Source organism: Artemia sp. Qi Xiang Cuo, chromosome 5, assembly GCF_049724085.1.
Source record: "Artemia sp. Qi Xiang Cuo chromosome 5, ASM4972408v1, whole genome shotgun sequence".
NCBI classification, from domain to species: Eukaryota; Metazoa; Arthropoda; class Branchiopoda; order Anostraca; family Artemiidae; genus Artemia; species Artemia sp. Qi Xiang Cuo.
The window spans coordinates 52,653,546-52,677,241 of NC_142798.1; the positions used below are offsets into that span (position 1 = coordinate 52,653,546).

Here is a 23,696-nt window from a genome sequence, read left to right on the forward strand (position 1 = left end):
TAATCATTTCAAATAGTATTTCAGTAAATAATGAACTTAATCAGAGAAAAAGATAAGATTCCAGACTACATAAAAACCAACTGCATTCTTTGACTCTAGACAAGCTACCCATCAGACAATGCATCAAGAGAAAAAAAAAAAAAAAAAACCAACAACAACAACAACAAAAGAAATATCTTTCACAGGCCTGCAAATACAAAAACTGAAATGAATATTTATACATTTTCTGATGTAAAAAAAAACTCAATGACAAACTTGATAAAATAAAAAAAAAACTCAAAAGATTTCATCACATCAATTGTCCAGAAAAAATTCCAGGTTTTTTCCTCCTCTGCTAACAGGGCACTGGAACATGATAGAAAGCTGTTTAATTTCTCAATTTAAGGCCTGCTCATTTAGTGCCTATCCACCTCATTTTTGTAAAAGCCACTCTTGGAAGTAACTACCAGGTGCGCAAAAAGTTCCAAAGCTTCCAGTGACGGAACTGGAAAATTCCAAAAGCTGCAATCACTTTAGCAGCACAACTTGTTTGTGTGTGTTCCTGGTTCTTCATTTCATCACAGTTGGTTTGATTTATGAGTACTCAAGTTTAAACAAGAGTGATGCTAGTAACTTAAAGTAAACATGGCAATTTTTATGAGATTTAGACATTGTCTATTCAATTAGATCATGACGAACAAATCCCTGTGGATTACATAACTTTAACAAAATGGAATGACAATTAAATAGTAAGTTTTTAACCAATATTTCAACCATTTTCTATAGCAAAAATAAAACAAAAGGGTGTCATCTTTAAAGGTCCATTTAATTTCCAAGTGAAATGACAATTATATTTAAAAACAGCATAGAACAGGACAACAAGTGATATCTTCACCTAATACATAGCTCAGTAATGAAAATAACTCCCAATTTAACATGAGATCCCCCCACCATGCATAGGTAACATTCTTTGATTTTATAACGGTCGTGTAAAATATACATTTTTTAATATAGGCCAATTTTCCTTTTTGAACTTAAATCCCTTATAATTTTTGACTTTTAAAAATAAATAGATTAGCAAATTAAAACAAAATTAAAATTCAGAATCCAGCTGTCAAAGAATCCTCTTCAATCAATGGTCAATATTCAACTGAACAAAACACATTCAAATAAAATTCTTTACCATAACTCATCTTATAGTGTTTGATGAAATGGTATGATCTTAGCTTTAACTAACATTAATAAAAAAACTTTTTCCACAAAATGAGTTTTTCAAAGAAAATTAAAGAATTCCATTAAGACAAAAATGGGCGAAATCCGAATAAAATACTGTACCAAACGTGAAACTACCACAAATCAGGGTCAAAAAATGAAAGAAACCCAAAACGAACAGGATTTACAATAAACAACCGAGTAAAACTCAAAACAAGCAGAAATTAACATGAGTAGGGTTCAAAACCGCTATGCCTTCCCAAGGCCAGAAAATAATTTGCACTTTACTGAAAAAAATATAAATATTTTACTTTTATAACTTTAGTAAATCAAATAATATTACTATTTTGATTAATAAATATCAGTACATGTATATTAAACTGACAATGCATATTCATATTTATTTATTTTTGGTAAAGTGCATATTATGTTCTGGCCTTGGGAAGGCATAGGGGTTTTGAGCCCTACTCATCTTAGTTTCTGTTTGTTTTGAGTTTGACTCTGTTATTTATTGTAATTTCTGTTCGTTTTGGGTTTCATTTAATTATTGATGCTGATTTGTGATAGTTTCACACTTGGTGCATTTTGATTTAATCTGAAGGCAACATTTAGTTTTGAAACATAATGCGCAAATGGGAGGGTGGGCGAGAGAGGGGGATTAGTTGCCCTCCAATCACTTTCAACTATTAAAAAGAGCACTAAACCTTTCTATTTTCAATCCAATGAGCCTTTTTCAAAGTTTCGACAACAACTAATTTGATACAAAGTGCCCTGGTCTAAGAAAAAATAATACATTGTACCCATATCACCTTTTACTATAAAAATGTCAAGCCTTCCAATCACTTCCAACTATTAAAAAGGGCACTAGCCCTTTCAATTTCCAAACGAATGAGCCCTTTTTGAGTTCCTATGTCAATGCTTTCTATAAACACCTTATACAGCCCTCGGGCATAAATTACAACCCTTGCCCTGTGGGGGGGGGGTGGTTGTCATCCTCTAAGGCCTAATTTCCAGAACTTTCAACTACGTTGAACAAAATGGCTATCTCAAAATTTTGTTTGGATGTGTTTGGGGAAATGGTGGGCATGAGAGGGGCATTAGTTGCTCTTCAAACACTTTCAACTATTAAAAAAGGCATTAGTCCTTTCAATTTCCCAAACACGTCCAATCAATATTTTAAGATAGCCATTTTGTTCAACATAGTTAAAAGTTTTAGAAATTAGGTCTTTGAGATGATAACCTCCTCAGAGCCCTCAGGACAAGGGTTGTAAAATATGCCCTGGGGGCATATAATGTTTTTTAGATAGCAATGTTGTAGAAACTTCAAAAAGGGCTCATTCAATTGGAAACTAGAATGGCTTGTGCCCTTTTTAATACTCAAAAGTGATTGGAGGATAACTAACACCCCTCTCACACCCACCATTTCCCCAAACACATCCAATCAATATTTTGAGATAGCTGTTTTGTTCAAAGTAGTTAAAAAGTCTGGTAATTATGTTTTTGAGGATGACACTCCCCCTACAGCCCTCAGGACAAGGGTTTTAAGTTATGCCTTGGGGGCATATAAGGTTTTTTTTTATAGAAAGTGTTGTAATAAAAACTTCAAAAAGGGCTCGTTTGATTAGAAATTGAAAGAGCTAATGCTCTTTTTAATAGTTGAAAGTGATTGGAGGGCAAGTAGCCCCATCTCACGCGCACCATTTTGTTCAACATAGTTGAAAGTTCTATAAATTAGGTCTTTGAGGATGACACTCCCCCCAGAGCCCTCAGGGCAAGGGTTGTAAGTTTTGCCCTAGAACAATGCTTTCTATAAAAACCTTATATGCAACCAGGGCATAACTTATAACCCTTGCCCTGAGGGCTGTGAGGGGTTGTCATCCTCAAAGACCTAATTTCCAGAACTTTCAACTACATTGAACAAAATTGCTATATAAAATTTTGATTGGATGTGTTTGGGGAAATGGTGGGTGTGAGAGGGGGGTTTGTTGCCCTCCAATCACTTACGACTATTAAAAAGAGCACTAGCCCTTTCAATTTCCAAACGAATCAGCCCTTTTTGAAGTTTCTATGACAACACTTTCTATCAAAAACCTTATATGCCTTCAGGGTATAATTTACAACCCTTGCCCTGTGTTTGTCCTCAAAGACATAATTTCTGGACCTTTCAACTACGTTGAACAAAATGGCTATCTCAAAACTTTGATTGGATGTGTTTGGGGAAATTATGGATGTGAAAGAGGGGTTAATTGCCCTCCAATCCCTTTTGACTATTAAAAAGGGCATAGGCCTTTCTAATTTCCAATCGAATAAGCCGTTTTTGAAGTTTCTACAACATCACTATCTACAAAAACCTTATATGCCCCCAGGGTAAAACTTACAACCCTTGCCCTGAGGCTCTGAGGAGGTTATCATCCCCAAAGACCTAATTTCTAAAACTTTAGCTGCCCTCAAATAACTTTCAACTATTAAAAAGGGCACTAGCCCTTTGAATTTCCAATCAAATGAGCCTTTTTTAAAGTTTATATGAAAAAGTTTTCAATAAAAACCTTATATGCCCCCAGGGCATAACTTACAACCCTTACCCAGAGGACTGTGGGGGAGGTGGAGGGGGAGTGTCATCCTTAAAGATATAAGTTTTGGACCTTTCAACTACTTTGAACAAAATGGTTATCTCCAAATTTTGATTGGATGTGTCTGGATAAATTGTGGGCACGGAAGGGGTGTTAGTTGCCTTCCTATCACTTTCAGCAATTAAAAAGGGCACTAGCCATTTCAATTTCCAATCAAATGAGCCCTTTTCGAAGATTCTACAACATTGCTTTCTATAAAAACCTTATATGCCCAAAGGGCATAACTTAAAACCTTTGCCCTGAGGGCTGTGGAGGGGGTGGGGGGTGGTTGTCATCCACAAAGACCTAATTTCCAGAAATTTCAACTACGCTGAACAAAATGGCTATCTCAAAATTTTGATTGGATTTGTTTGGGGAAAAGATGGGTGTGAGTGGGGAGTTATTTTCCCTCCTCCAATCCCTTTCAACTATTAAAAAGGGCAGTTCCAATCAAATGAGCCCTTTTTGAAGTTTCTACAACAAAGCTTTCTATAAAAACCTTTTATACCCCCAGGGCATAACTTACAACCCTTGCCCTGAGGGCTGTGGGAAGTGTCCTCCTCAAAAACACAATTTCTATCTGGAAATCAACTATGCTGAACAAAATGGTTATCTCAAAATTTGGATTGGATGTGTTTGGGGAAATGGTGGGCATGGAAGGGGAGTTAGTTGCCTTCCAATCACTTTTGAATACTAAAAAGGGCACTAGCCATTCCAATTTGTAGTTGAATGAGCCCTTTTCAAAGTTTCTATGGCAACTCCTTTGATACAAAGTGCCCTGGTGCAGAAAAAATGATAGTAATAATTTGATACAAAGTCTCCCAAAAATGTTTGGGGGAATGGTGGGCGTGAGAGGGAAGTTAGTTGCCTTCCAATTACTTTCAACTATTAAAAAGGGCACTAGCCTTTTGAATTTTCAATTGAATGAGCCCTTTTTCAAGTTTTTACAACAATGCTTTCTATAAAAACCTTATATATCCCCAGGGCATAACTTACAACACTTGCCCTGAAGACTGTGGAGGGATTGTCCAGGTCAAAGATATAACTTCCAGACCTTTCAACTGCAATGAAAAAAATGGCTATCTCAAAATTTTGACTAGATCTGTTCGGGGAAATAGTGGGTGTGGAAGGGGTGTTAAGGGAAACTTCGAAAAGGGCTCATTTAAATGGAAATTGGAATGGCTAGTGCCCTTTTTAGTATTTGAAAGCGATTGGAAGGCAACTAACACCACTTCCACACCCACCATTTCCCCAAACACATCCAATCAACATTTTTTGAGATAGCCATTTTGTTCAACATAGTTGATTTCCAGATCGAAATTATGTTTTTGAGAACACTCCCCCCACAGCCTTCAGGGCAAGGGTTTTAAGTTATGCCCTGGTGGCATATAAGGTTTTTTTTATAGAGAGCACTGTTGTAGAAACTTTAAAAAGGGCTCATTTGATTGGAAATTGAAATGACTAGTGCCCTTTTTAATTGTCAAAAGTGATAGGAAGGTGACTAACACCCCTTCCATGCCCACCATTTATCCAGACACATCCAATCAAAATTTGGAGATAGCCATTTTGTTCAAAGTAGTTGAAAGGTCCAGAAATTATATCTTTATGGATTACACTCCCCCCAGAGTCCTCAGGATAGGGGTTGTAAGTTATGCCCTAGGGGTATATAAGGTTTTTATTGAAAGCTTTTTGTAGAAACTTGAAAAAGGGCACATTTGATTGGAAATTCAAAGGGCTAGTGCCCATTTTAATAGTCAAAAGTGATTTGAGGGCAGCTCACCCCCGTCTCTTGCCAACCTTTTCCACAAAAACATCCAATCAAAATTTTGAGATAGCCATTTTGCTCAACTTAAAAGTTAAAAGTTTTAGAAATTAGGTCTTAGAGGATGATAACCTCCTCAAGGCAAGGGTTGTAAGTTTTGCCATGAGGACATATAAGGTTTTTATAGATAGCAATATTGTAGAAACTTCAAAAAGGGCTTATTCAATTGGAAATTAGAAGGACTTGTGCCCTTTTTAACAGTCAAAAGTGATTGGAGGGCAAGTAACCCCCCTTTTATGCCCACCATTTCCCAGAACATATCCAATCAAAGTTTTGAGATAGCCATTTTGTTCAATGTAGTTGAAAGGTCCAGAAATTAGGTCTTTGAGGATGACACTGCCCCCACAGCCCTCAGAGCAAGGGTGGTAAGTTTTGCCCTGGGGGCATATAAGATTTTTGTAGAAAGCACTGTTGTAGAAACTTTAAAAAGCACTTATTCAGTTGGAAATTGAAAGGGCTAGGGCCCTTTTTAATAGTCAAAAGTGATTTGAGGGCAAGTAACCCCTTTCTCATGCCCACAATTTCCTGAACACATCCAATCCAAAATTTTGAGAATTTTTTTTTGAATTTTAAGCCATTTAGAAAATCTAGGCTATTTGCATATTTTTAAAACCTTATAGATCAAGAATGAGGCAAGTTGTGAAGCCAAAAACAATTTTTTTGTGCTTTATTTAAGCAGAAGATCTATTTTACAAGGTTTCACTTTTATAACACACTGAATTTTAGGTAAATTAGCATGTGGCACTATAATTTAGCTAGGATGAAAGTGAAAATATCATTAGATACCTTTTTTATGCTCTTTCATAATTCAAAGATGCTTCTGTTGCAAATTGCATCTTGAGCCCTTAAAGGGGCCCCAAAAGTATTTCATTTTTGTAACCAAACAAAGAAGTTATCAAAACTATTTAAGTTACTGAAAAGTTATTAAAAACATATCACTAGTTTATAAATAGACTGTTCAAGAATAACATATTCAAAAAATACTTATTTATAACAATTCAAACCTCATTTATTGGGCAGCTCAAATATAAACCATTTTCCTAATGTTTCAAGTTTTTCAAATGCCACTGACAAAAACAGCACTGAACTTTGCAATTTGACACTTTACCAACAATAATTCAGGATATATATTTGCACATTGGGGGGGGTGGGGTGGGTAAATTTCATGATAACTTTGCAGTTGGCCATTTAATTTAGATAGGATGAAAGTGAAAAAATCATTTATTTTTTTTGCTGTTTTTTTTTGCATTTGAATTTTATTCATATAAAATTTTGCTTTAATAATACAAAGACTTTTAAAGGTTGGTGCCCTCGAGAAGGAGAGGGAGTGGAGATAGGTAGCCTACTTCAAAAATGCCTTCCTGGGACATACTTTAATCTGTAGATCTATCCCTGAAAGTTTCATTTTTCTAACCTAATGCTTTTCCAAGATAGCAAAAAGTAACTTGTCTAGAATTTCACCCTGCCACTGTAGGTAGCAGTAAATTTTTAGTAAATCATATTATTGACTTGCAACTAAAGTAAACATACCACTTGATGCCTTTTTTATGCTTTTTCCAAACATAATAATCATTTTTGTTGGAAATGAATTTTACCCCCACCCCTATATATACCAATTCAGGGTATATATTTGCATATTAAGGGGGTGGGGGTAATTTTTAAACTTACTAAACTTAAACTTTTAAACTTAATGTGCAAATATATATCCTGAACTGGTATATAGCTTATAGGGGTGGGGTAAAAATGTTTATTATATTTGGAAAGAGCATAAAAAATGGCATCAAATGGTATGTTTTTACTTTATTTGAAAGTCAGTAATATGATTTGCAAAAAATTTAGCCTAGCCTACCTAGGCAGCTAGGCTATAAATTTACCCTTTATTCTATGATTCTTGCATCATTATACAGGCTAGCCTAAATTTACCTGGGATTCCAGATAATGATAGGGTAAATATACTTAAGAGGTTTCCTTGCTCCTTACCCATCATTTGTCAAAACCATTGGATTTAGGCCTAAGTGCAGGCCGCCAATAGAGCTTCAAATTGTCATTGGATGTTCAAATGTACAACCATAACACCACTATTTTAAATCCATTTCTTTTTTGTGTCAAAAGATTACTTTATTAGTGTGAGGAGAAACAAACTAGATATTTTGGCCTCTTAAATTGCCCTAAATGCATTTGAGGTTTTGATATTAGGAATTTCAGAAACTCATATTCAACGGGTAGGATATATAAAATTAAGTGATATAGACTTTGTTTACACAGGCAGGAAGAATGGGCTACATAGCCAGGGAGTAAAACTTACGATGAGTAAAGAAGATACCGGCTCTTGCTTAGACTGGGAAGGTATTTACAATTGTATACTAATTGTTCATTTTATGACTAGAAAGTTCAGGGTATCAGTTATAGTAGTATACACCCCTGTAGAACCAATTGACAGAGATACTTGTGACTCAGATGAATTTTACTTACAGTTACAGCAGCAAATAGACAGGGTCCCAGGTAGAAATATGATGTTTTTACTGGGAGATTTTAACACCCAAGTTGGTAGAAATAGGGATAGATGTTATCCCAGCCTAGGCAAATTTGGCGTAGAAAAAGAAAACAGTAATGGATACAGACTTTTGCAATTTTGTAGGTATAGCAATCTAGTTATAACCAATACAGTGTTTGGTCATAAAATGGCTCATAAGTTAATATGGCATTCATGTGATGGTAAGACAGCAAACCATATTAATTATATTATAGTAAACCGAAGACTGGCAAGATCAATACAAGATACTAGGGTATATAGGAGTGCTGTTATTGACGTTAAAAGTAAAGACCACCATTTAGTAGTGTCTAGGGTTAATTTAACGCTGAAGTTTCGGAAGGGTAACTACCTCCCGGGAAGTTATGATGTTGGTAGACTCCAGGATGAGAATTTGAGAGAAACTTTCCATGAACAGTTGAATACTAAACTTGAGAGTTTAAAATTTGATAATGTGGAAGATGGTTGGAATAATTTTAGAAAAATAATTTGTGAAGTTGCTGAAGGTGTAGTAGAGAAGAAAGCTAGAACTTCTTCTATTTCACAGCAGGTGGGCTTTTCAGTAAAACTATTTAGCCCTTTTCCTTTTGCTTCACTCTGTGGGCTACAGAGCTATTGGCTTGATTGCCTCTTATTTATTAGATATTTTCAGATATCTTTCAGTAGATCTTTCAACTCAAGGAGTTCAAATACAAGATGATAGATGCAGATTTCTATGCTCTGTGTGCAGGTATAGTTGGCTAGGCTCTTGGCTGATAGTGAGATTTTGTGGCGTTTGAAGCATTTTAACAGTTTACAAAGCAAGGTATGTTGTGCAGACGTCAGCATATTACATTCAAATAGGCAATGGTCAATTGTTTCATTATTCATATTACAATACCTGCAAAGAGAGGACATGGGGAACTGAACCACTTGAATTAGGAAACTGGTACAAGAATGCAAGAAAGTTTAGTCCATTTGTTCCAGAACAAATTCTATGATAAATTTTAGAAAAATACTTATTGGGAAAGGGGGAAAGGATTATTCTTATTAAATGTAACATCAGATAGTCTTCATCGGTAAATATTCCTAATGGGGATTGGTCTACCACATGGCTGGTCGATATTTATTGCATTTTTTGCTATTTCATCGATCTAATGATTACCACTTATACTAGAGTGGCTAGGAATATACTGAAAATAAGTTCTTATGCCAGTTGAAGCAAGATTATCTATAATACTAAGACAATGATAAGTGTCAATGTCCAACTTATACTGAGGAACTGAGGCCAGCAACTCAAGGCTTGATAAAGAGTTGGAATAGACTATAATATTTTTTTAATTAGCAATCAAAGGTTGGTTTTCCATAAGGTGTTCTAATGCCATGATTATGGCATTTAACTCAGCAGACATTATAGATACATTATTATAATCTTACCCCCATTGAAATTTTCAGGTGAGGAAGGAAAGCACCACTTGCTACCTTCTCATTCATTTTTGACCCATCAACAAATATTTGGAAGTGGTTTTTATAAGTAATTGTATTAATTTCAGCAAATTTTTTTCTGGACAAAAGCAATGGGGGTTAAATCTTTATTCCGCTTTGAGAATTCATTATTTATTATGGGACTTGACCAATTCCATGGGGGGATTGGGGGAAAGTGGGTGCAATAGACTTTGCTGGTATGGGGAACTTCTTCTGAATATTGGCATACTCATCTGCAATGCCTCTATACATGGCTGGATTTCTTAACCAATTCTGTAATGTGTGTGAGCTATTTCATTCAATTTTTGTAAGATGTTTTAAAGCTACATCTCTGCCTTATTGTTATTAATCCACTCGCCATAACCAGAAATTTGGTGCTTGTTGGTTTCCTAAGACAAATAAGAGACTATTTTATCATTTTGTATTGTTTCAATTTTTTGCATCTGGGTCTTTGCAAATGCACCATAGACGATGAGCCCATAGTCAATATGGGTATTATATGTGATTTATAAAACTGAAGTAAGGTTTTCTCCTTAGAGCCCCAGGGTGTGGAAAGAAGTCTTTTTAGTAAACTTGTTTTTCTATAGCATTTTTTTATTGTGTTTGAAATATGGAGGTGGAAATTAAGTATTTGGTTGAGCATGAGACCTAGCTAATTAATATGATTATCTTCTGGAATAGTTGTTCCATTTAGAACTCCAGCAAAGAATATTAGTGAAAAAGCTTTGTGTTTAATAGAAAGGAGAAAGGACTTGTACAAGAATTATCTGAGGGATAGATTGTATGAAAACAAAAGGAATGTAAAGAAAGCAGAGAAAGCATTAAAATATGGACTAAGGAGGTGAGAAGTGGAGGCCATTGATAAAATTGCCAAGGATCTGGAAGATGCATCTAGACGGCATAATAGTAAAATATTGTACTGGCATGTTAACAAATTGAGAGGGAGTCGTCAATCCAGACTTGTCCCAGTTAAAGGTAGGAATGGGGCTGCAATTAGCAATAAGGAAAAAACTAAAGAGAGATGGGCCATGAGAATTTGCTTAACCAAGATAGAGTTGCAGAAAAAAATATAGAGGAAAATGAAAAAGTTTGTGATACCTTGGATGTGAAGGAAGATGTTTTGTGAGGAGGAATTATCAACAGAACTAAAAGGATTAAAGAATAATAAGGCCCCAGGTGCTGATAGGGTTGCAAATGAGTTTCTTAAATATGGTGGCTCTGAGGTTAAAATCAGTTACTGAAGATTATGAATATGATTTTTGAAAAAGGGGAAGTACCTAATGATTTTAGGAAAACCTTAATCAAGCCACTTTATAAGAAAGGTGATAAGAGTGAGTGTGGTAATTACTGAGGCAGTACTCTGGTCTCTGTAGGTAACAAATTACTAAATAACATGAAACTTTTCAGACAGAGAAATGCCGTAGACACAATTCTTAGAGAAGAACAGTGCAGTTTCAGAAAAGATAGAGGATGTGGCAACAAAATTTTCACTCTTATGTTAATAATTGAGAAGTGCCTGAGTTTTCAAACACCTTTGGTCCTCAGTTTTATAGATTATGAGCAAGCATTTGATTCTGCTGATAGAAAAATTTAGTAGAGGTTTTATCCAGGTATGGTATACCAGACAAATACATTAAAGTGATTAGTGCTATGTCAAAGAATAACACTGCTGTGGTTAAGGTAGGAAATGAGGTTAGCAGCTGGTTTTGTATTAAATCAGAAGTTAAGCAGGATTGTGTTCTATCCCCCTTTGTATGGATTATTTTGATGGACTTTGTCTTAAGGAGCACAGGAAAGGCAATGGGAGACCATGGAATCAAATGGAGAGGAAAAAGTCTCCTGCACTTGGATTACACTGATGATTTAAGCATCCTAGATGAAAGTGTGAACAAAATGAATGAAGTTTTAGAGGTTTTGTGAGTTCAGGGTGCTAGAATTGGTTTAAAAATTAATGTTAGGAAGACTAAGTTACTAAGGCTAGGAATAAGTGAAGATGGAAAGGCGACATGGGTTAATGAAAAGATTGATCAGGTGGGCAGCCTCACTTGGTAAAGTTCTACCAGATCATATTATTGAGTTAGGATAAAAGTGAATTCACCATTCAATGCCTTTTTTATGCTGATTACAAATATAATAATCATTTCTAATGGAAATGAATTTCAGCCCCCCCCCCCTATATATGCCAATTCAGGGTTAGGTATATATAGGGGGGGGGGGCTGAAATTCATTTCTGATAGAAATTATTATTATATTCGTTATAAGCATAAAAAAGGCATCGAATGGTGTATTCACTTTATTTCTAACTCAATAATATGATTTGGTAGAACTTTACCCTTCACTTACCTTGGTAGTATTATTAGTAAAGATGGTGGGAGCAGTGAAGATGTTAAATATAGAATAGCCAAGGCTCAGGGTGTTTTTTCAAAGTTAAAAAAAAGTCTGGAAGAATAGGAAGATGGGAAGGTGCCCAATGGATATTCTTAAAAAAATTACATTCTATAGAATGTAAAAATAATATCCAACTACTCTTAGTATCAAGATAAAATATCATGCTAGACAGATAATAACATTTTTAAGACTCTTACACCTTTACCTACCTAACTGAATATTTGACTGCCTATGTAATATACAGAATGTCTACCTAGTTGGATATAATGTTGCTCAGTGTTTCTGATATGTATCCAACTAGGCAGATAAGAAGATTCTTTAAACAGTTTGGGTTTAATATACAACTAGCCAGGTAAAGTGATTCTCTAAGGCAGAGAGAATAGCCTATCAACCTAGTTGGATAATAGTGTTGCTTAGTAATTCTGATATATATCCAACTAGGCAGATAAGAAGATTTTCTAAGCAGTTTGGGGTTTAAATCCAACTATTCTGAGATATTCTTTCTCGAAAGCAGAGAGAATATCTAAATAGTTGGATAATTATGTAGCTTAGTGTTTCTGATATATATCCAACTAAGTAGATAAGAAGATTCTCTAAGCAGTGTTGGGTTTATATCAAACTAGCCTGATAAATTGATTCTCTAAAGCAGAGAATATCTTCATAGTTGGATAATAATGGTTCTTAATATTTCTGATATATATCCAACTAGGTAGATAAGAAGATCTTCAAAGCAATTTGGGGTTAATATCAAACTAGTCAAATAAATTGTTTCTCGTGGGCAGAGAGAATATCTACCTAGTTGGATAACAATGTTTCTTAGTGTTTCTGATATATATTCTACTAGGCAGATAAGAAGATTCTCTAAGCAGTTTGGGGTTTATATCCAACTAGCCAGATAAATTGTTTCTCTTAAGCAGAGAATATCTACCTAGCTGGATAATAATGTTGCTTAGTGTTTCTGATATATATGCAACTAGGCAGATAAGAAAATTCTCTAAGCAGTTTTGAGTTAACATCTAACTAGCCAGATAATTCATTTCTCTTAGGTCTAGCATGAACATCTAACTAGGTGGATAATACCAAGTCTTAACACTCCTGATATATATCCAACTAGGAAGATAAGTAAATTCCATTAGGCTATGCACTTTTAGGATAATATCCAACTAGCCAGATAAATTGTTTCTCTTAGGCACAGCAAGAATATCTAACTAGGTGGATAAGGTTGAGTCTTAGATCTTCTGATATATATTTAAATAGGCAGGAAGTTACTTAGCTAGCTAGTATGATTAATATCAGAAGGGCTAGGACAAAGTGTTATCCACCAAGTTAGATGTTCATGCTATGTCTAAGAGAAAAAATTGTCTGACTAGTTGGATATTATCACTAGTTTCCATGAAGAATTTACTTATCTATCTAGTTAGCTATATGTCAGAAGTATCAAGTTAAAGTATTATCCACCTGGTTAGAGATACTCAGTTGGCTCTTATACTTTATTGTATTTGGCTAGCAATATAAAACTATTTTTCTTTTAAATTTTAATTATTTACCTAGTTGGATAATTTCTTATTTGCTTAAAAGGATTTTTCAGATAGCTAACTAGTTGGATAATTTTGGCAATAACTAAGTATGGTTGGATATTATTTTTACATTCTATAGAATAGAAATTTTTAGATATTATCCACTGGGTATACTCCCCTAGGAAGATAAGTCTGCAAACCAAGATTAGAATAGGCTATTAGAAGCTACAGTGATGACAGTGGTCAAATATGGCCCGGAAGCATGGATGCTCCTAAAAGAAGATGAAGATTTGCTAATGTTTTCCAGAGAAATTGCTTAAGGATTGTTCTGGGTAGGCTACCCAGCTGACTGACTCTATTTTAAATAGCCTAATAGGCTGTACAAAAAATGTGGTTCAATACTGCTATAGGGCTATAATGAAAGAAAGGTTGAGGTGGCTAGGGCATGTTGTGTGGATGAAGGATGACAGATTGCTGAAATTTGTTCTTTTTGGCCAACCATCTAGGGCTAAACAGAAAGCAGGTTGTCCCCATCTGAGGTGGGACAATGTCATAAATAAAGATTTAAAGGAAATGGGAACTTTGAGGGCGGGTATAAAAAGGGAGGCTTTGAATAGATTGGGGTGGAGGAAGAGGGTGCATAGCTATGTTGGCCTCAGGCGGCTTGGTGAGTTGCCAATAGGCCTAGTAGATGCATGATTAGCCAAACCCTTTATTTCCTCGTTCTTTAAACGACTAGCAAGCCTAATTTCTATAGGATACCTTATTATTTAAACTAAAACATAGTCGAGGGCCTTTGTAATCAATAAGGCTAAAAACACGATTTTTACCTTCAATAAGTAAGAGAAATTTGGCGGCACTTTTATATGTACTGATGAAAATGAGATCCGGGCTTGCCGCTTTAAATTGAATTTTAAATGTAAAATGAAAGCCTTCTTGACTGAAAATTATAACAAAGGTTTAAGTAATTTCTAAGCTAAAATGGATAAACGAAAATAGAATATACCATCTAAGGTGATTTATTAATAATACAAAAGCAAAGTAACTGATGAAGAGCACGAGGCCTTGAACAAAATTCATGAAAGTTATTCCATTTGCGTTTAATATGCCGTCCGTTTCAAAAAGAAGATCACGTGTTATTGCTACAAGACCTAGCCACCACTATGGGAAAGAAGAAAAATGTAAGTTCGTGCTATCTTATTTGGAAAAATTTTATTTTCAATTACTTAGGTAGTTAAAAGGTGAACACATCACTAGATGTATCTTTTTTTGCTCTTTCCTAATATAGCCTACACTGGCCTAGTTACTTCTATGGGCACCAGCAGGGGGGGGGGTCATGCCCCCCCCCCCTCAAAATTTGGGACAGTCAATATATACCAAATCATATTATTAAGTTTCAAATAAAGTGAATACACCATTTGATGCCTTTTTTTATGCTGATTACGAATATAATAAGCATTTCTATCGGAAATGAATTTCAGCCCCCCCCCCCTAGCCTATATAGGCTAGACCTAACCTAACCCAGAATTGGCATATATAGGGGGGGGGGGTTGAAATTCATTTCCAATAGAAATGCTTAGGGTAAGACACCCAGTAGTCGGCCACCTGCCTATTCTTGGACAGAATCTTTTATACTATTTTAATAACCAATTTACAATGAGCTGTTTGTATGTCCAAGTTTAGGCAGAATTGTCACTTGTTAGTAAATTCAAAAATAGGAGGCGCTGTACGAGTGAAACTATTTGAATTAGTAACCTACTTGTTCAGAAATTTTTTGATACAAAAATTAAGTTTCTAGGTGGTATAATACAGTAATTAGAGTAGTTTAAATGTCAAAAAGTTTTCAAAGTGATTAAAGTGTGCAACTACTGGGTGTCTTACCCTATTATATTCGTAATCAGCATAAAAATGGCAACAAATGGTGTATTCACTTTAGTCCTAACTCAATAATATGATTTGGTATATATTGACCTTTGGGACTATAAATTAATTATAAGGAAGCCAAAAGAAGAAAAGCAGAGTACCGCATGGTAAAAATGTGTGTTAACCCATTATTGACTGCCTGTCAATAGATTTTGACCCTAGGCTATAACTAAAGTGTAAGAGCCTTACTATTGATAACATTCAATCAAAGAATCAGCTTTTTATGGTGATCCTAAATATGTATTTTTTTTATTAGTAGGCTAATTAGTACTGTTATTAGCCTAGAACACAAGAAAGTTCATATAATTAAAGAAAACACAAGCAAAACAACTTAATAACACAATTGAGCCTGTCCAGGAGGAGAGTGACCTTGGCGTCATCATTGAATCCCAGTTGAAATTCAGCTCCCACTCACAGAAAATCTCAGCCAATGCTAGTAGAGCCCTAGGCATCATCAAACACAGCATCACCAGTAGGAGTAAACACGTAACCACCAAACTCTACAAAGGATTAGTAAGACCTAGACTAGAGGTGGGGACAATACTGGCCACCCCTCGATTCAAAAAGGACAAGGCAGTTCTTGAGCAAATCCAACAAAGGGCCACTAAGATGATTGCCTGCATGGAAAACAAGACATACAGTGAATGGCTGAAGGAACTCAACCTCCCCTCCTTAGTATACAGACGGAAACGTGGAGACATGATCCAGGCGCACAAACTCCTCTCAACCAATTGAGAAAATGAGATCCTGGAGATTGACACCTCCCACAAAACACAAGGACACCCTAGATAAATCCGCAAACATCACCCTACAACTGGAGCAAGATGCAATTTCTTCTCGAATCGGATCGAGAACCTCTGGAATAACCTCAAGGAGGACACTGTTGCTGCTGAATCAACAGATGCTTTCAAATGCCATCTGGATGCTGAGTGGAAAGATACACCGTGGAATTTTGACTGGGAAGCACCAGAATCTTCCACCAGAACTTAACCAACTACAACAGTCATTACAAGGAGTGATTCAACAGGATCAAAAGTCCTTATTTCACTCCAAGCCGTGATTTAAGGTAATTTAAGGTCATAAGGGCCAATTTTGGCAAAAATGTGCCATCAACATTTGCTTGCTCTGCCAGAGTACCCATGAGCTGATATATGAAGCCACTATAATCAGAAATGTTTCCCCTGAATAGAAGGCTGAGAATTTTTGTATTTTCCCCCTGAACAGACACATTTTTTGTGTTTTATTATCATTTATTTATTTTTCCAGGAGTAACTGTGTTAATCTAGTTGTTGCTTTGAAAGGATTTAATTTTTTATAGTTGAAGCATAAAGATGTCAAGTATGAAGCATAAAGAAGTGTGAATATATGAAGTATAAGTATAAAGTGTAAAGATGAAGTATAAAGATGTCAAATATATTGGTTTTTGGTATTCAAAATTAAATTCAATTTTCGTATTTTTGCATTATCTGAGCCTTTTGGCTTAATTACTATTGAGAAGGCAATGATAAAACCCGTTTTTGACATGATAACTGCTGTAGACTAGGCAATGATAATGTGGTTTGCATTGCATATAAGATATTAAACTGTGGTTTTTTGGATTTTAGATGGGAGAAAAAGGTACCTAGGTTACGTTAGGTTACATTTTTAATGTATGTAATGCTTTACCCCCACCCCTAATGTGCAAATATATAGCCCAAATTTGTTTCTAAACTATTATATATTCATCCTATTTCATTTTATTTTGTTAGCATAACCAAACTTGCTTTTTAGGGAGGCCCGGATAATGTGAAAGTATCTAAATTTTTATTTTATTTTCTTAATCTCAGTTTTAATGTTTTTTAGTTAATCTTAGTTAAAATTAATAAATTTTTTTTTTTTTTTCTTAATCTTAGTTTTAATGTTTTACTTTGAACAAACTACTTTGATAATGTGTTACTTTTTATAAACAATTGAGTCTAAAGGCATTAAATATTTTGGTGTTTGATAACCAAATTCAAAACTGTCAATATTGTTAAAAACTATCTATAAAAATATCCAAAAATTAGTTTTAATCTTGCTCCTTACTTTTAGTTGAAAAAACTTGTTTTTTTTAATAATGTCAGGATACCTGGCTCCCTCCACAGAAAAATCCCCCTTCCCCACAGTGTAAAACTCCCCACAAAATTCACCAAGTGTAAAATTTCCCCTGAAAAGATCACCCCTCCTGGAAACTTTCCTCTCTATGGAAAATTCTCTCCATTTAAAATCCTCCCAGCAGAAAATTCCTCCCCACCAAAAAAATGTATGCATATTCCCAATAACAAATATAGCAATGGGTAAATTTTATAAATTAAAAACCTTTCCCCAGGGGCTAAAGGGGTCATTTTATCTCTAAAGACATAGTTATTGGGCCTTTCAACTATGCTGAAGAAAAAAGCTATCTCAAAATTTTGATTGGACAATTTTGGAAAAAGGTGGCATGGGAGGGGGCCTAGTTGCCCTCCAATTATTTTTGTCACTTAAAAAGGGAACTAGATTTTTTTTATTTCCATTAGAATGAACCATCTCTCAACAGTCTAGGCCAAGGCTGTACCCAGAGGGGGGTTTGAACCCCTCCCCCACAAAAAATGTTTGTCTGACTTGTAAAAAAGTAACAAAATCGGATACAAACAAATTTTGTATTGGTATGTGTTTTTTGAGTTTTTTTTAAATTTAAACACCCCCCCCCCCCCCCCCCCAAAAAAAATGAAATTTTTTTTGAATAAAACCCCCTCTGCAAAAAAATCCTGGGTATGGCCTTGGTCTAGGCCCTCTGGGTCAAAACTATCACCCCTGGGAAAAAAGCAAATAAATAAACACACACCTGTGATCTTTCTTCTGGAAAAAATTTCACATTTTTGCAGATATGAGCTTGAAACCTCTACAGTAGGGTTCTTTGATATGCTGAATCTTATGGTGTGATTTTCATTAAGATTCTACGACTTCAAGAGGGTCTTTCCCCCTTTTTTGAAAATCAGACAAATTTTCCCAGGCTTGTAGCTTTTGATGGGTAACATTAAACTTAATGAAACTTAGGCTATATATTTGGAATTAACACAAAAAGCTAATTCTTTTGATATATCAATTGGTATCAAAATTTAGAGTTTTGGTTACTATTGAGCTGGGTTGCTCCATATTTACAGTTCATTATCACAAACTGTTTGATTTCTCATCAAAATCCAAACAGAGATCATTGAAATATTAATTGTTTTTTCTGTGTTACCAAAAGTACGGTATTCATAAAACTTTACAGTTTTATAAAATGTAATTAAACAAATGGAAAAGGGTTTTCAACTAAAGTAAGGAGCAAGTTTAAAACTTAAAGCAAATATAAATTGCTTTGTATATAAGGGGAACTGCCCCCTTCTCGACGCCTTGCTCATTAAACAAATGTATTTTTAGTAATTTGAAAAATCTTATCTTTCCAATTGTAAATTATCTTTAAAATTTGGGGAAAAAGCCAAACTTCACAGTAAACAGTAAGGACCTAAGGAGGAGACAGCCTGCTTTGTATAAAGAATTATCTTTTCCAGTTGGTTTCAAATCTGTTTCTTGCTTTCAGTTGAAAAGCTCTTTTTCTATTTAACTTCTGATTGTTTTCCAAATTATACCCAGGCCTAGCCAAGATATAATTTGAGGTACCTGTCCCTTAAATCCTTGGTTAATTGCTTCTAAAATGTGTAAATCAATAATTGTATGTGTATTAGTACTGTCCTATGTTTAAATTTTCAATTTCAATTTTAGATAAAATTTGAATATATGTAAAAAATTGGTGATGAATTGTAATTTTGGCAAGAAGTCCTTGTTAATATTACTACAAAATAATTTTGGTTGGAAGAACAGAAGTTTTATTGTTTGTGTGGATGGAAATTCTGTGAAAATTTTCATCTTGTACATAACTGAAGCCATCACAACCTCTAAAATAGGATTTTCTTATTGGTAAATACATTATATAGATTTATTTAAATGCATTGAAGCACTTCATAGAAATAGAAAAAGAAAATAAAACTTTAAAATTGCTGAAAACAAAGTTCCTTGAAGTATTTGCCACCCCAGAGGAATTTCCTAATGGGGCTGATGATGACCTGCCTTGGCTTTTCCACCTCTGTGCTGGTAGAAATGGGAATGTAATATTTTTGCTGTATAGCAAAACAATTTAATTAATTCCTACTCCACCTAACTCTTTCAACATTTGTCTGAAGCCTCATGAAGAGTAAGAGGTTTTTGTATTAAAATATACTTTTTTAGGAATCTACTCTACCCCCCCTAAACAATTACTCCCCCCTCATTATAGCTGATCTGCAATTACAGATCACCAAATATAGCATAATGTAATTACAAATAAAGCAAATCAACTTAGTTGAATCCAGTACTGCCACCATGCTGCATTGCTTCTTTTACAACTGGAAAGCCTAAAATATAGTTATTGATACTTTTAAATCAATTTACTTTGGACCTTTGGTTTGATACAATCATCCCTGTGAAAAAACAAAACAAATAACCATGCATCAACAATGTTTCTTCTGAAAAAAAAATGCAAACGTCCACATTTTGAAGATTGGAGCTTGAAACCCCTATGCTAGGGTTCTCTGATATGATGTATCTAAGAAAGCACTTTTAAATAAGATTGTTTGCTTCTTTTTTTTTTGTTGGGGGGGGTCCCTTTTTCAAAAATCTTCTCAGATTTTCGGTTTTGGGTGGGTAACAACAAACTGAAAGAATTTTAAATATTTAGAATTAACATAAAAAGCCAATAGTATCAGTGTAGCAATTGCCATGAGAATTAAATTTTTAGTTTTGGTGAATATTGGTCCAAGTTGCCTTTTACTTCCAGTTTGTTTGTTTTTCGCAAACTATTTAATAAGATTCTCTTGTGGCAAAAGGTATTTTAGACGTGTTCATTTTATTTAGTTGAAAGGACTATAAAAAGAAAGAGGGTTAATTTGACAGCTGGATAGTTAGTTTAAATTTGGTTTTTGTTATTCTATTATTATTTTTTTTTTCTGAATATATAATGGATTTAAGTTTGATGGGAAGAATTGTCCTGTTATGAAAGAGGCACATTTTACATGGCTGTTATAAAATCAAAAGATGGCATCTATGCAGGCAGGATGATTCCTCTACTCCTTGTGTAAACTATTCTAAGATGTAGGAAATTGCATAAAGACAAATCTACATTTGTTATAATCTGCGGAAGCAATCTTTCTGTAATTTTGGTTGGAGTTTGATTTTCTTTTAAAATCAAATGCATAATAATTAAATATATTATTGATTAAACAAATTGATCCTTTTGCCAGGAGTCCTTGCAGTTTAAAATTTACTGTATTTTGTTTCATTTTGCAGGCAATTTAATTGCTCTTTTATTTGGGAGTTCTTTCCTATAAGTATTAAAAATAAACTTAATCCTACAAAAAAAAATCTGATATATATTCCCTGTCACCCAACCTCCACTGATATTTTGGCGTTTGCCCCCCCCCCCCCCCCCTGGAAAACTCTCTGCCGGCGCCCTGTGTCACATGCAAACTGTCCTTTTGGCTTCTTGAAGAGAACTATTTTCAGTAGATCTCCCTATGTTATGTGAAGTTTTACAAGGCCCTTTCCAGGCCAATGCTTGACTTAAGAGTATGTATAGCATCACCAGGGCACATACTGCTGCTAGAAGAGGTGCAAAGGAGAGCTACTAAAGTAGTAACAAAGATTAAAGACAAGTCTAATGATGAATTGTTGAAGGTGTTGAAAGTATCTACACTACTGTAGATAGGGTGAATTTGTATTGGGTCATATAATTTAGCTAAGATTAAAGGGAAAATGTTATCTGATGCCTTTTTTATGCTCTTTCATAATTCAATAATCACTTCTTGGGCTAAAAAGAAAATCTTGAGCCCTTAAAGGGGCCCCAAAGGTATTTCATTTTTTGAAATCACACAAAGAAGTCACCACCACTAGTTAAGTTATTGAAAAGTGGTTAAAAACATAACTAGTTTATAAATAAGTTGTTCAAGATTAATATATTCCAAAAATACTTATTATAAAAATTCAAGCATCATTTATTAGGCAACTCAAATATAAACTGTTTTCCTACCATTTCAATTTAAAGGTGCATTTTTTCAAATAATGTCTAAAAAAAATAGCACTGAATTTTGCAATTTGAAACTTTGTCAAAATACACACGGGGGGGGGGGGTAGTAAGTGAAGCAGTGCTTCTGTTATTGGGATAACTAAGTATAGTAAAATTGCACTTTATCAGGTATTCTGGAGGGAACATTATCAAATTAAAAGAGTTGTAGTAGGCCACCATTAGATTCACTACAGCTGCATATCTACAATATCTCAAGAATATTTAAGGGCATTAAGTTGAAATTTACAGGGAAAGTTGGGGGGGGGGTGTAAAACTAAATAAAGTACTATGTGTATCCAGATTGTCAAAAGGGTGCCTATCCAAAATCCCAGGAATAGGTAAGGGCACTACATTTGAATTTTCAGGGCATGTTGTTGGGATGTTGAACTAAATCAGAAGACAATACGTGCATCCAAGGTTTTCAAAGTGGCATATTGTAGTATCTCTGGAATGGCCAAAGGTATTAAGTTCAAACTTTCAGAGCATTTTGAGGGGGGTATTGATTTAAATCTAAAGGAACTTTGTGTATCCAGGTTGTCAAAAGGGTGTATCTGCAACATTTCTTGAATGGCTAAGGGTATTAGGTTGAAACTTCCAGGGAATGCTGAGGGGGACTACAGGATCTTTCTGTTGCTGGCAAGTATTTAAGAAAGCTAACTTTGGAATCAGCTCCATGACAATAAATTTTGCAAGAGAAAGTGTCAGCAATTTTACAAAACCTTTTATGAACCTTGGAGTAAGCATCTTGTTTAAGGGCATTGAACTAAATCAAAACATGTTGCGTGTATGCAGATTGTCAAAAGGGTGTATCAGCAATATCTTTAGATCAGTTGAGGCAGTAGCGTATCCAGGGGGGGGGGGGCGGAGCGGCCCGCCTCCCCCCTGAAATTTCTTTTCTTATTTTTTTTAAGTGCCAATGTAGTAAGTTCCGAAATATTCACGCTTTTAAGTTATTTGCAACACCCGTTCTTTTTTTCATTTCTTGTTAAATGGCTATCCATTTCTCTAGCAAGCTTATATCATTATTTTATCATCAAACGTGCAATCGCCTCCTGTAATCAATTAAAATTTTTCTCACTATTTAACCCCTGCAGCTATAAGCACTAGCTTCTCTGCAATGAATGAATTGCAATAAGGAATCGGACTAAGAGGCGATAGTTCATTCAAAGTTTCAAACGCTGCTATAATTCCAGTGTAAGCTAAGCATTGAAACGGAAAGGTCACGTGAGAGGAAAGAAAGAAAATTACCTTAAATCGCATGTCCAGCGAGATATGGTAGTTTTGAGCCTCCTGTAGAAATCTCGCTGGTGGTGTTTCAAGGTTATGATTTGACATCCCAGTTCAGCCTCCATTCAGCATTGGCCCAGTCTTGATTAACTCCTTTCTTGAAGACATCTAGAGTTTTAGATTGGACGGTGGCTTTGGATAGGCTGTTCCAGAGTGGGACGGAATGGACTGAGAAGAACTATTGGCACTCTTGCTTGATGCAACGGGGGGCCTGCAGCTTCTTGGTGTGTCCTCTTGTGATAGTTGAGAAGGACAGGGAAAAAACATGACTTAATAGGTCATTTTCTAGCAACTTACGAGTTGCTATTACGTCTCCTCTTTTCCTACGGTTTACTAAGGTAGGGAGTTTAAGTAAGGTGAGACGTTCCTTGTAAGATTTGTCTTGGAATGCAGAGATAAGCTTAGTTGCTCTTATTTGGACACTCAAGTACTTTCACATCCATCTTATAGACGGAAAGGTTAGGGTCATGCCAAATTCCAGGTGAGGACGGACCATGACTTTGTACAGTTTTATAATCACTCCCGACTTCCTGGTGGTAAATGTTCGCTTTATGAGGCCAAGGGCTTGGTTTGCTTTTGCAACTTGAGCTTTTGTGTGGCAATGAAACTTCAGCTCATTGTCAACAACAGCCCCCAGGTCCTTCTCCTCACTGACTGCCTCAAGCTGGGTCTCTTCTATGTGATATGCAAGTTTTGGATGATTGCGTCCAAGATGTAGAACTTTACATTTTAAGGCATTGAATTGTAGACACCAATCCGATGACCATCTAGATAGTCTGTCCAGATATTCTTGCATAGTTGATAGATTTAGGTCGTTCTGGGCCAGTCC

At 35.2% G+C, this 23,696-nt stretch overlaps 2 protein-coding genes across 2 annotated transcripts in view; one reads left to right on the top strand and one right to left on the bottom strand.

Moving 5' to 3' along the window:
• PCNA (Proliferating cell nuclear antigen) overlaps positions 1 to 14,425 on the bottom strand; it is a 36,477-nt gene extending 22,052 nt beyond the window's left edge. Inside the window, exon 1 of the mRNA XM_089089701.1 lies at positions 14,352 to 14,425. The gene's annotated coding sequence lies outside the window, so the exon portion shown is untranslated. The remainder of the gene's footprint in view (positions 1 to 14,351) is intronic.
• A 128-nt stretch (positions 14,426 to 14,553) lies between these two features.
• ppan (Brix domain-containing protein peter pan) overlaps positions 14,554 to 23,696 on the top strand; it is a 68,369-nt gene continuing 59,226 nt past the window's right edge. Inside the window, exon 1 of the mRNA XM_089089700.1 lies at positions 14,554 to 14,702. Within this exon, the coding sequence (XP_088945826.1) occupies positions 14,685 to 14,702 (18 nt within the window). The 5' untranslated portion in view covers positions 14,554 to 14,684. The remainder of the gene's footprint in view (positions 14,703 to 23,696) is intronic.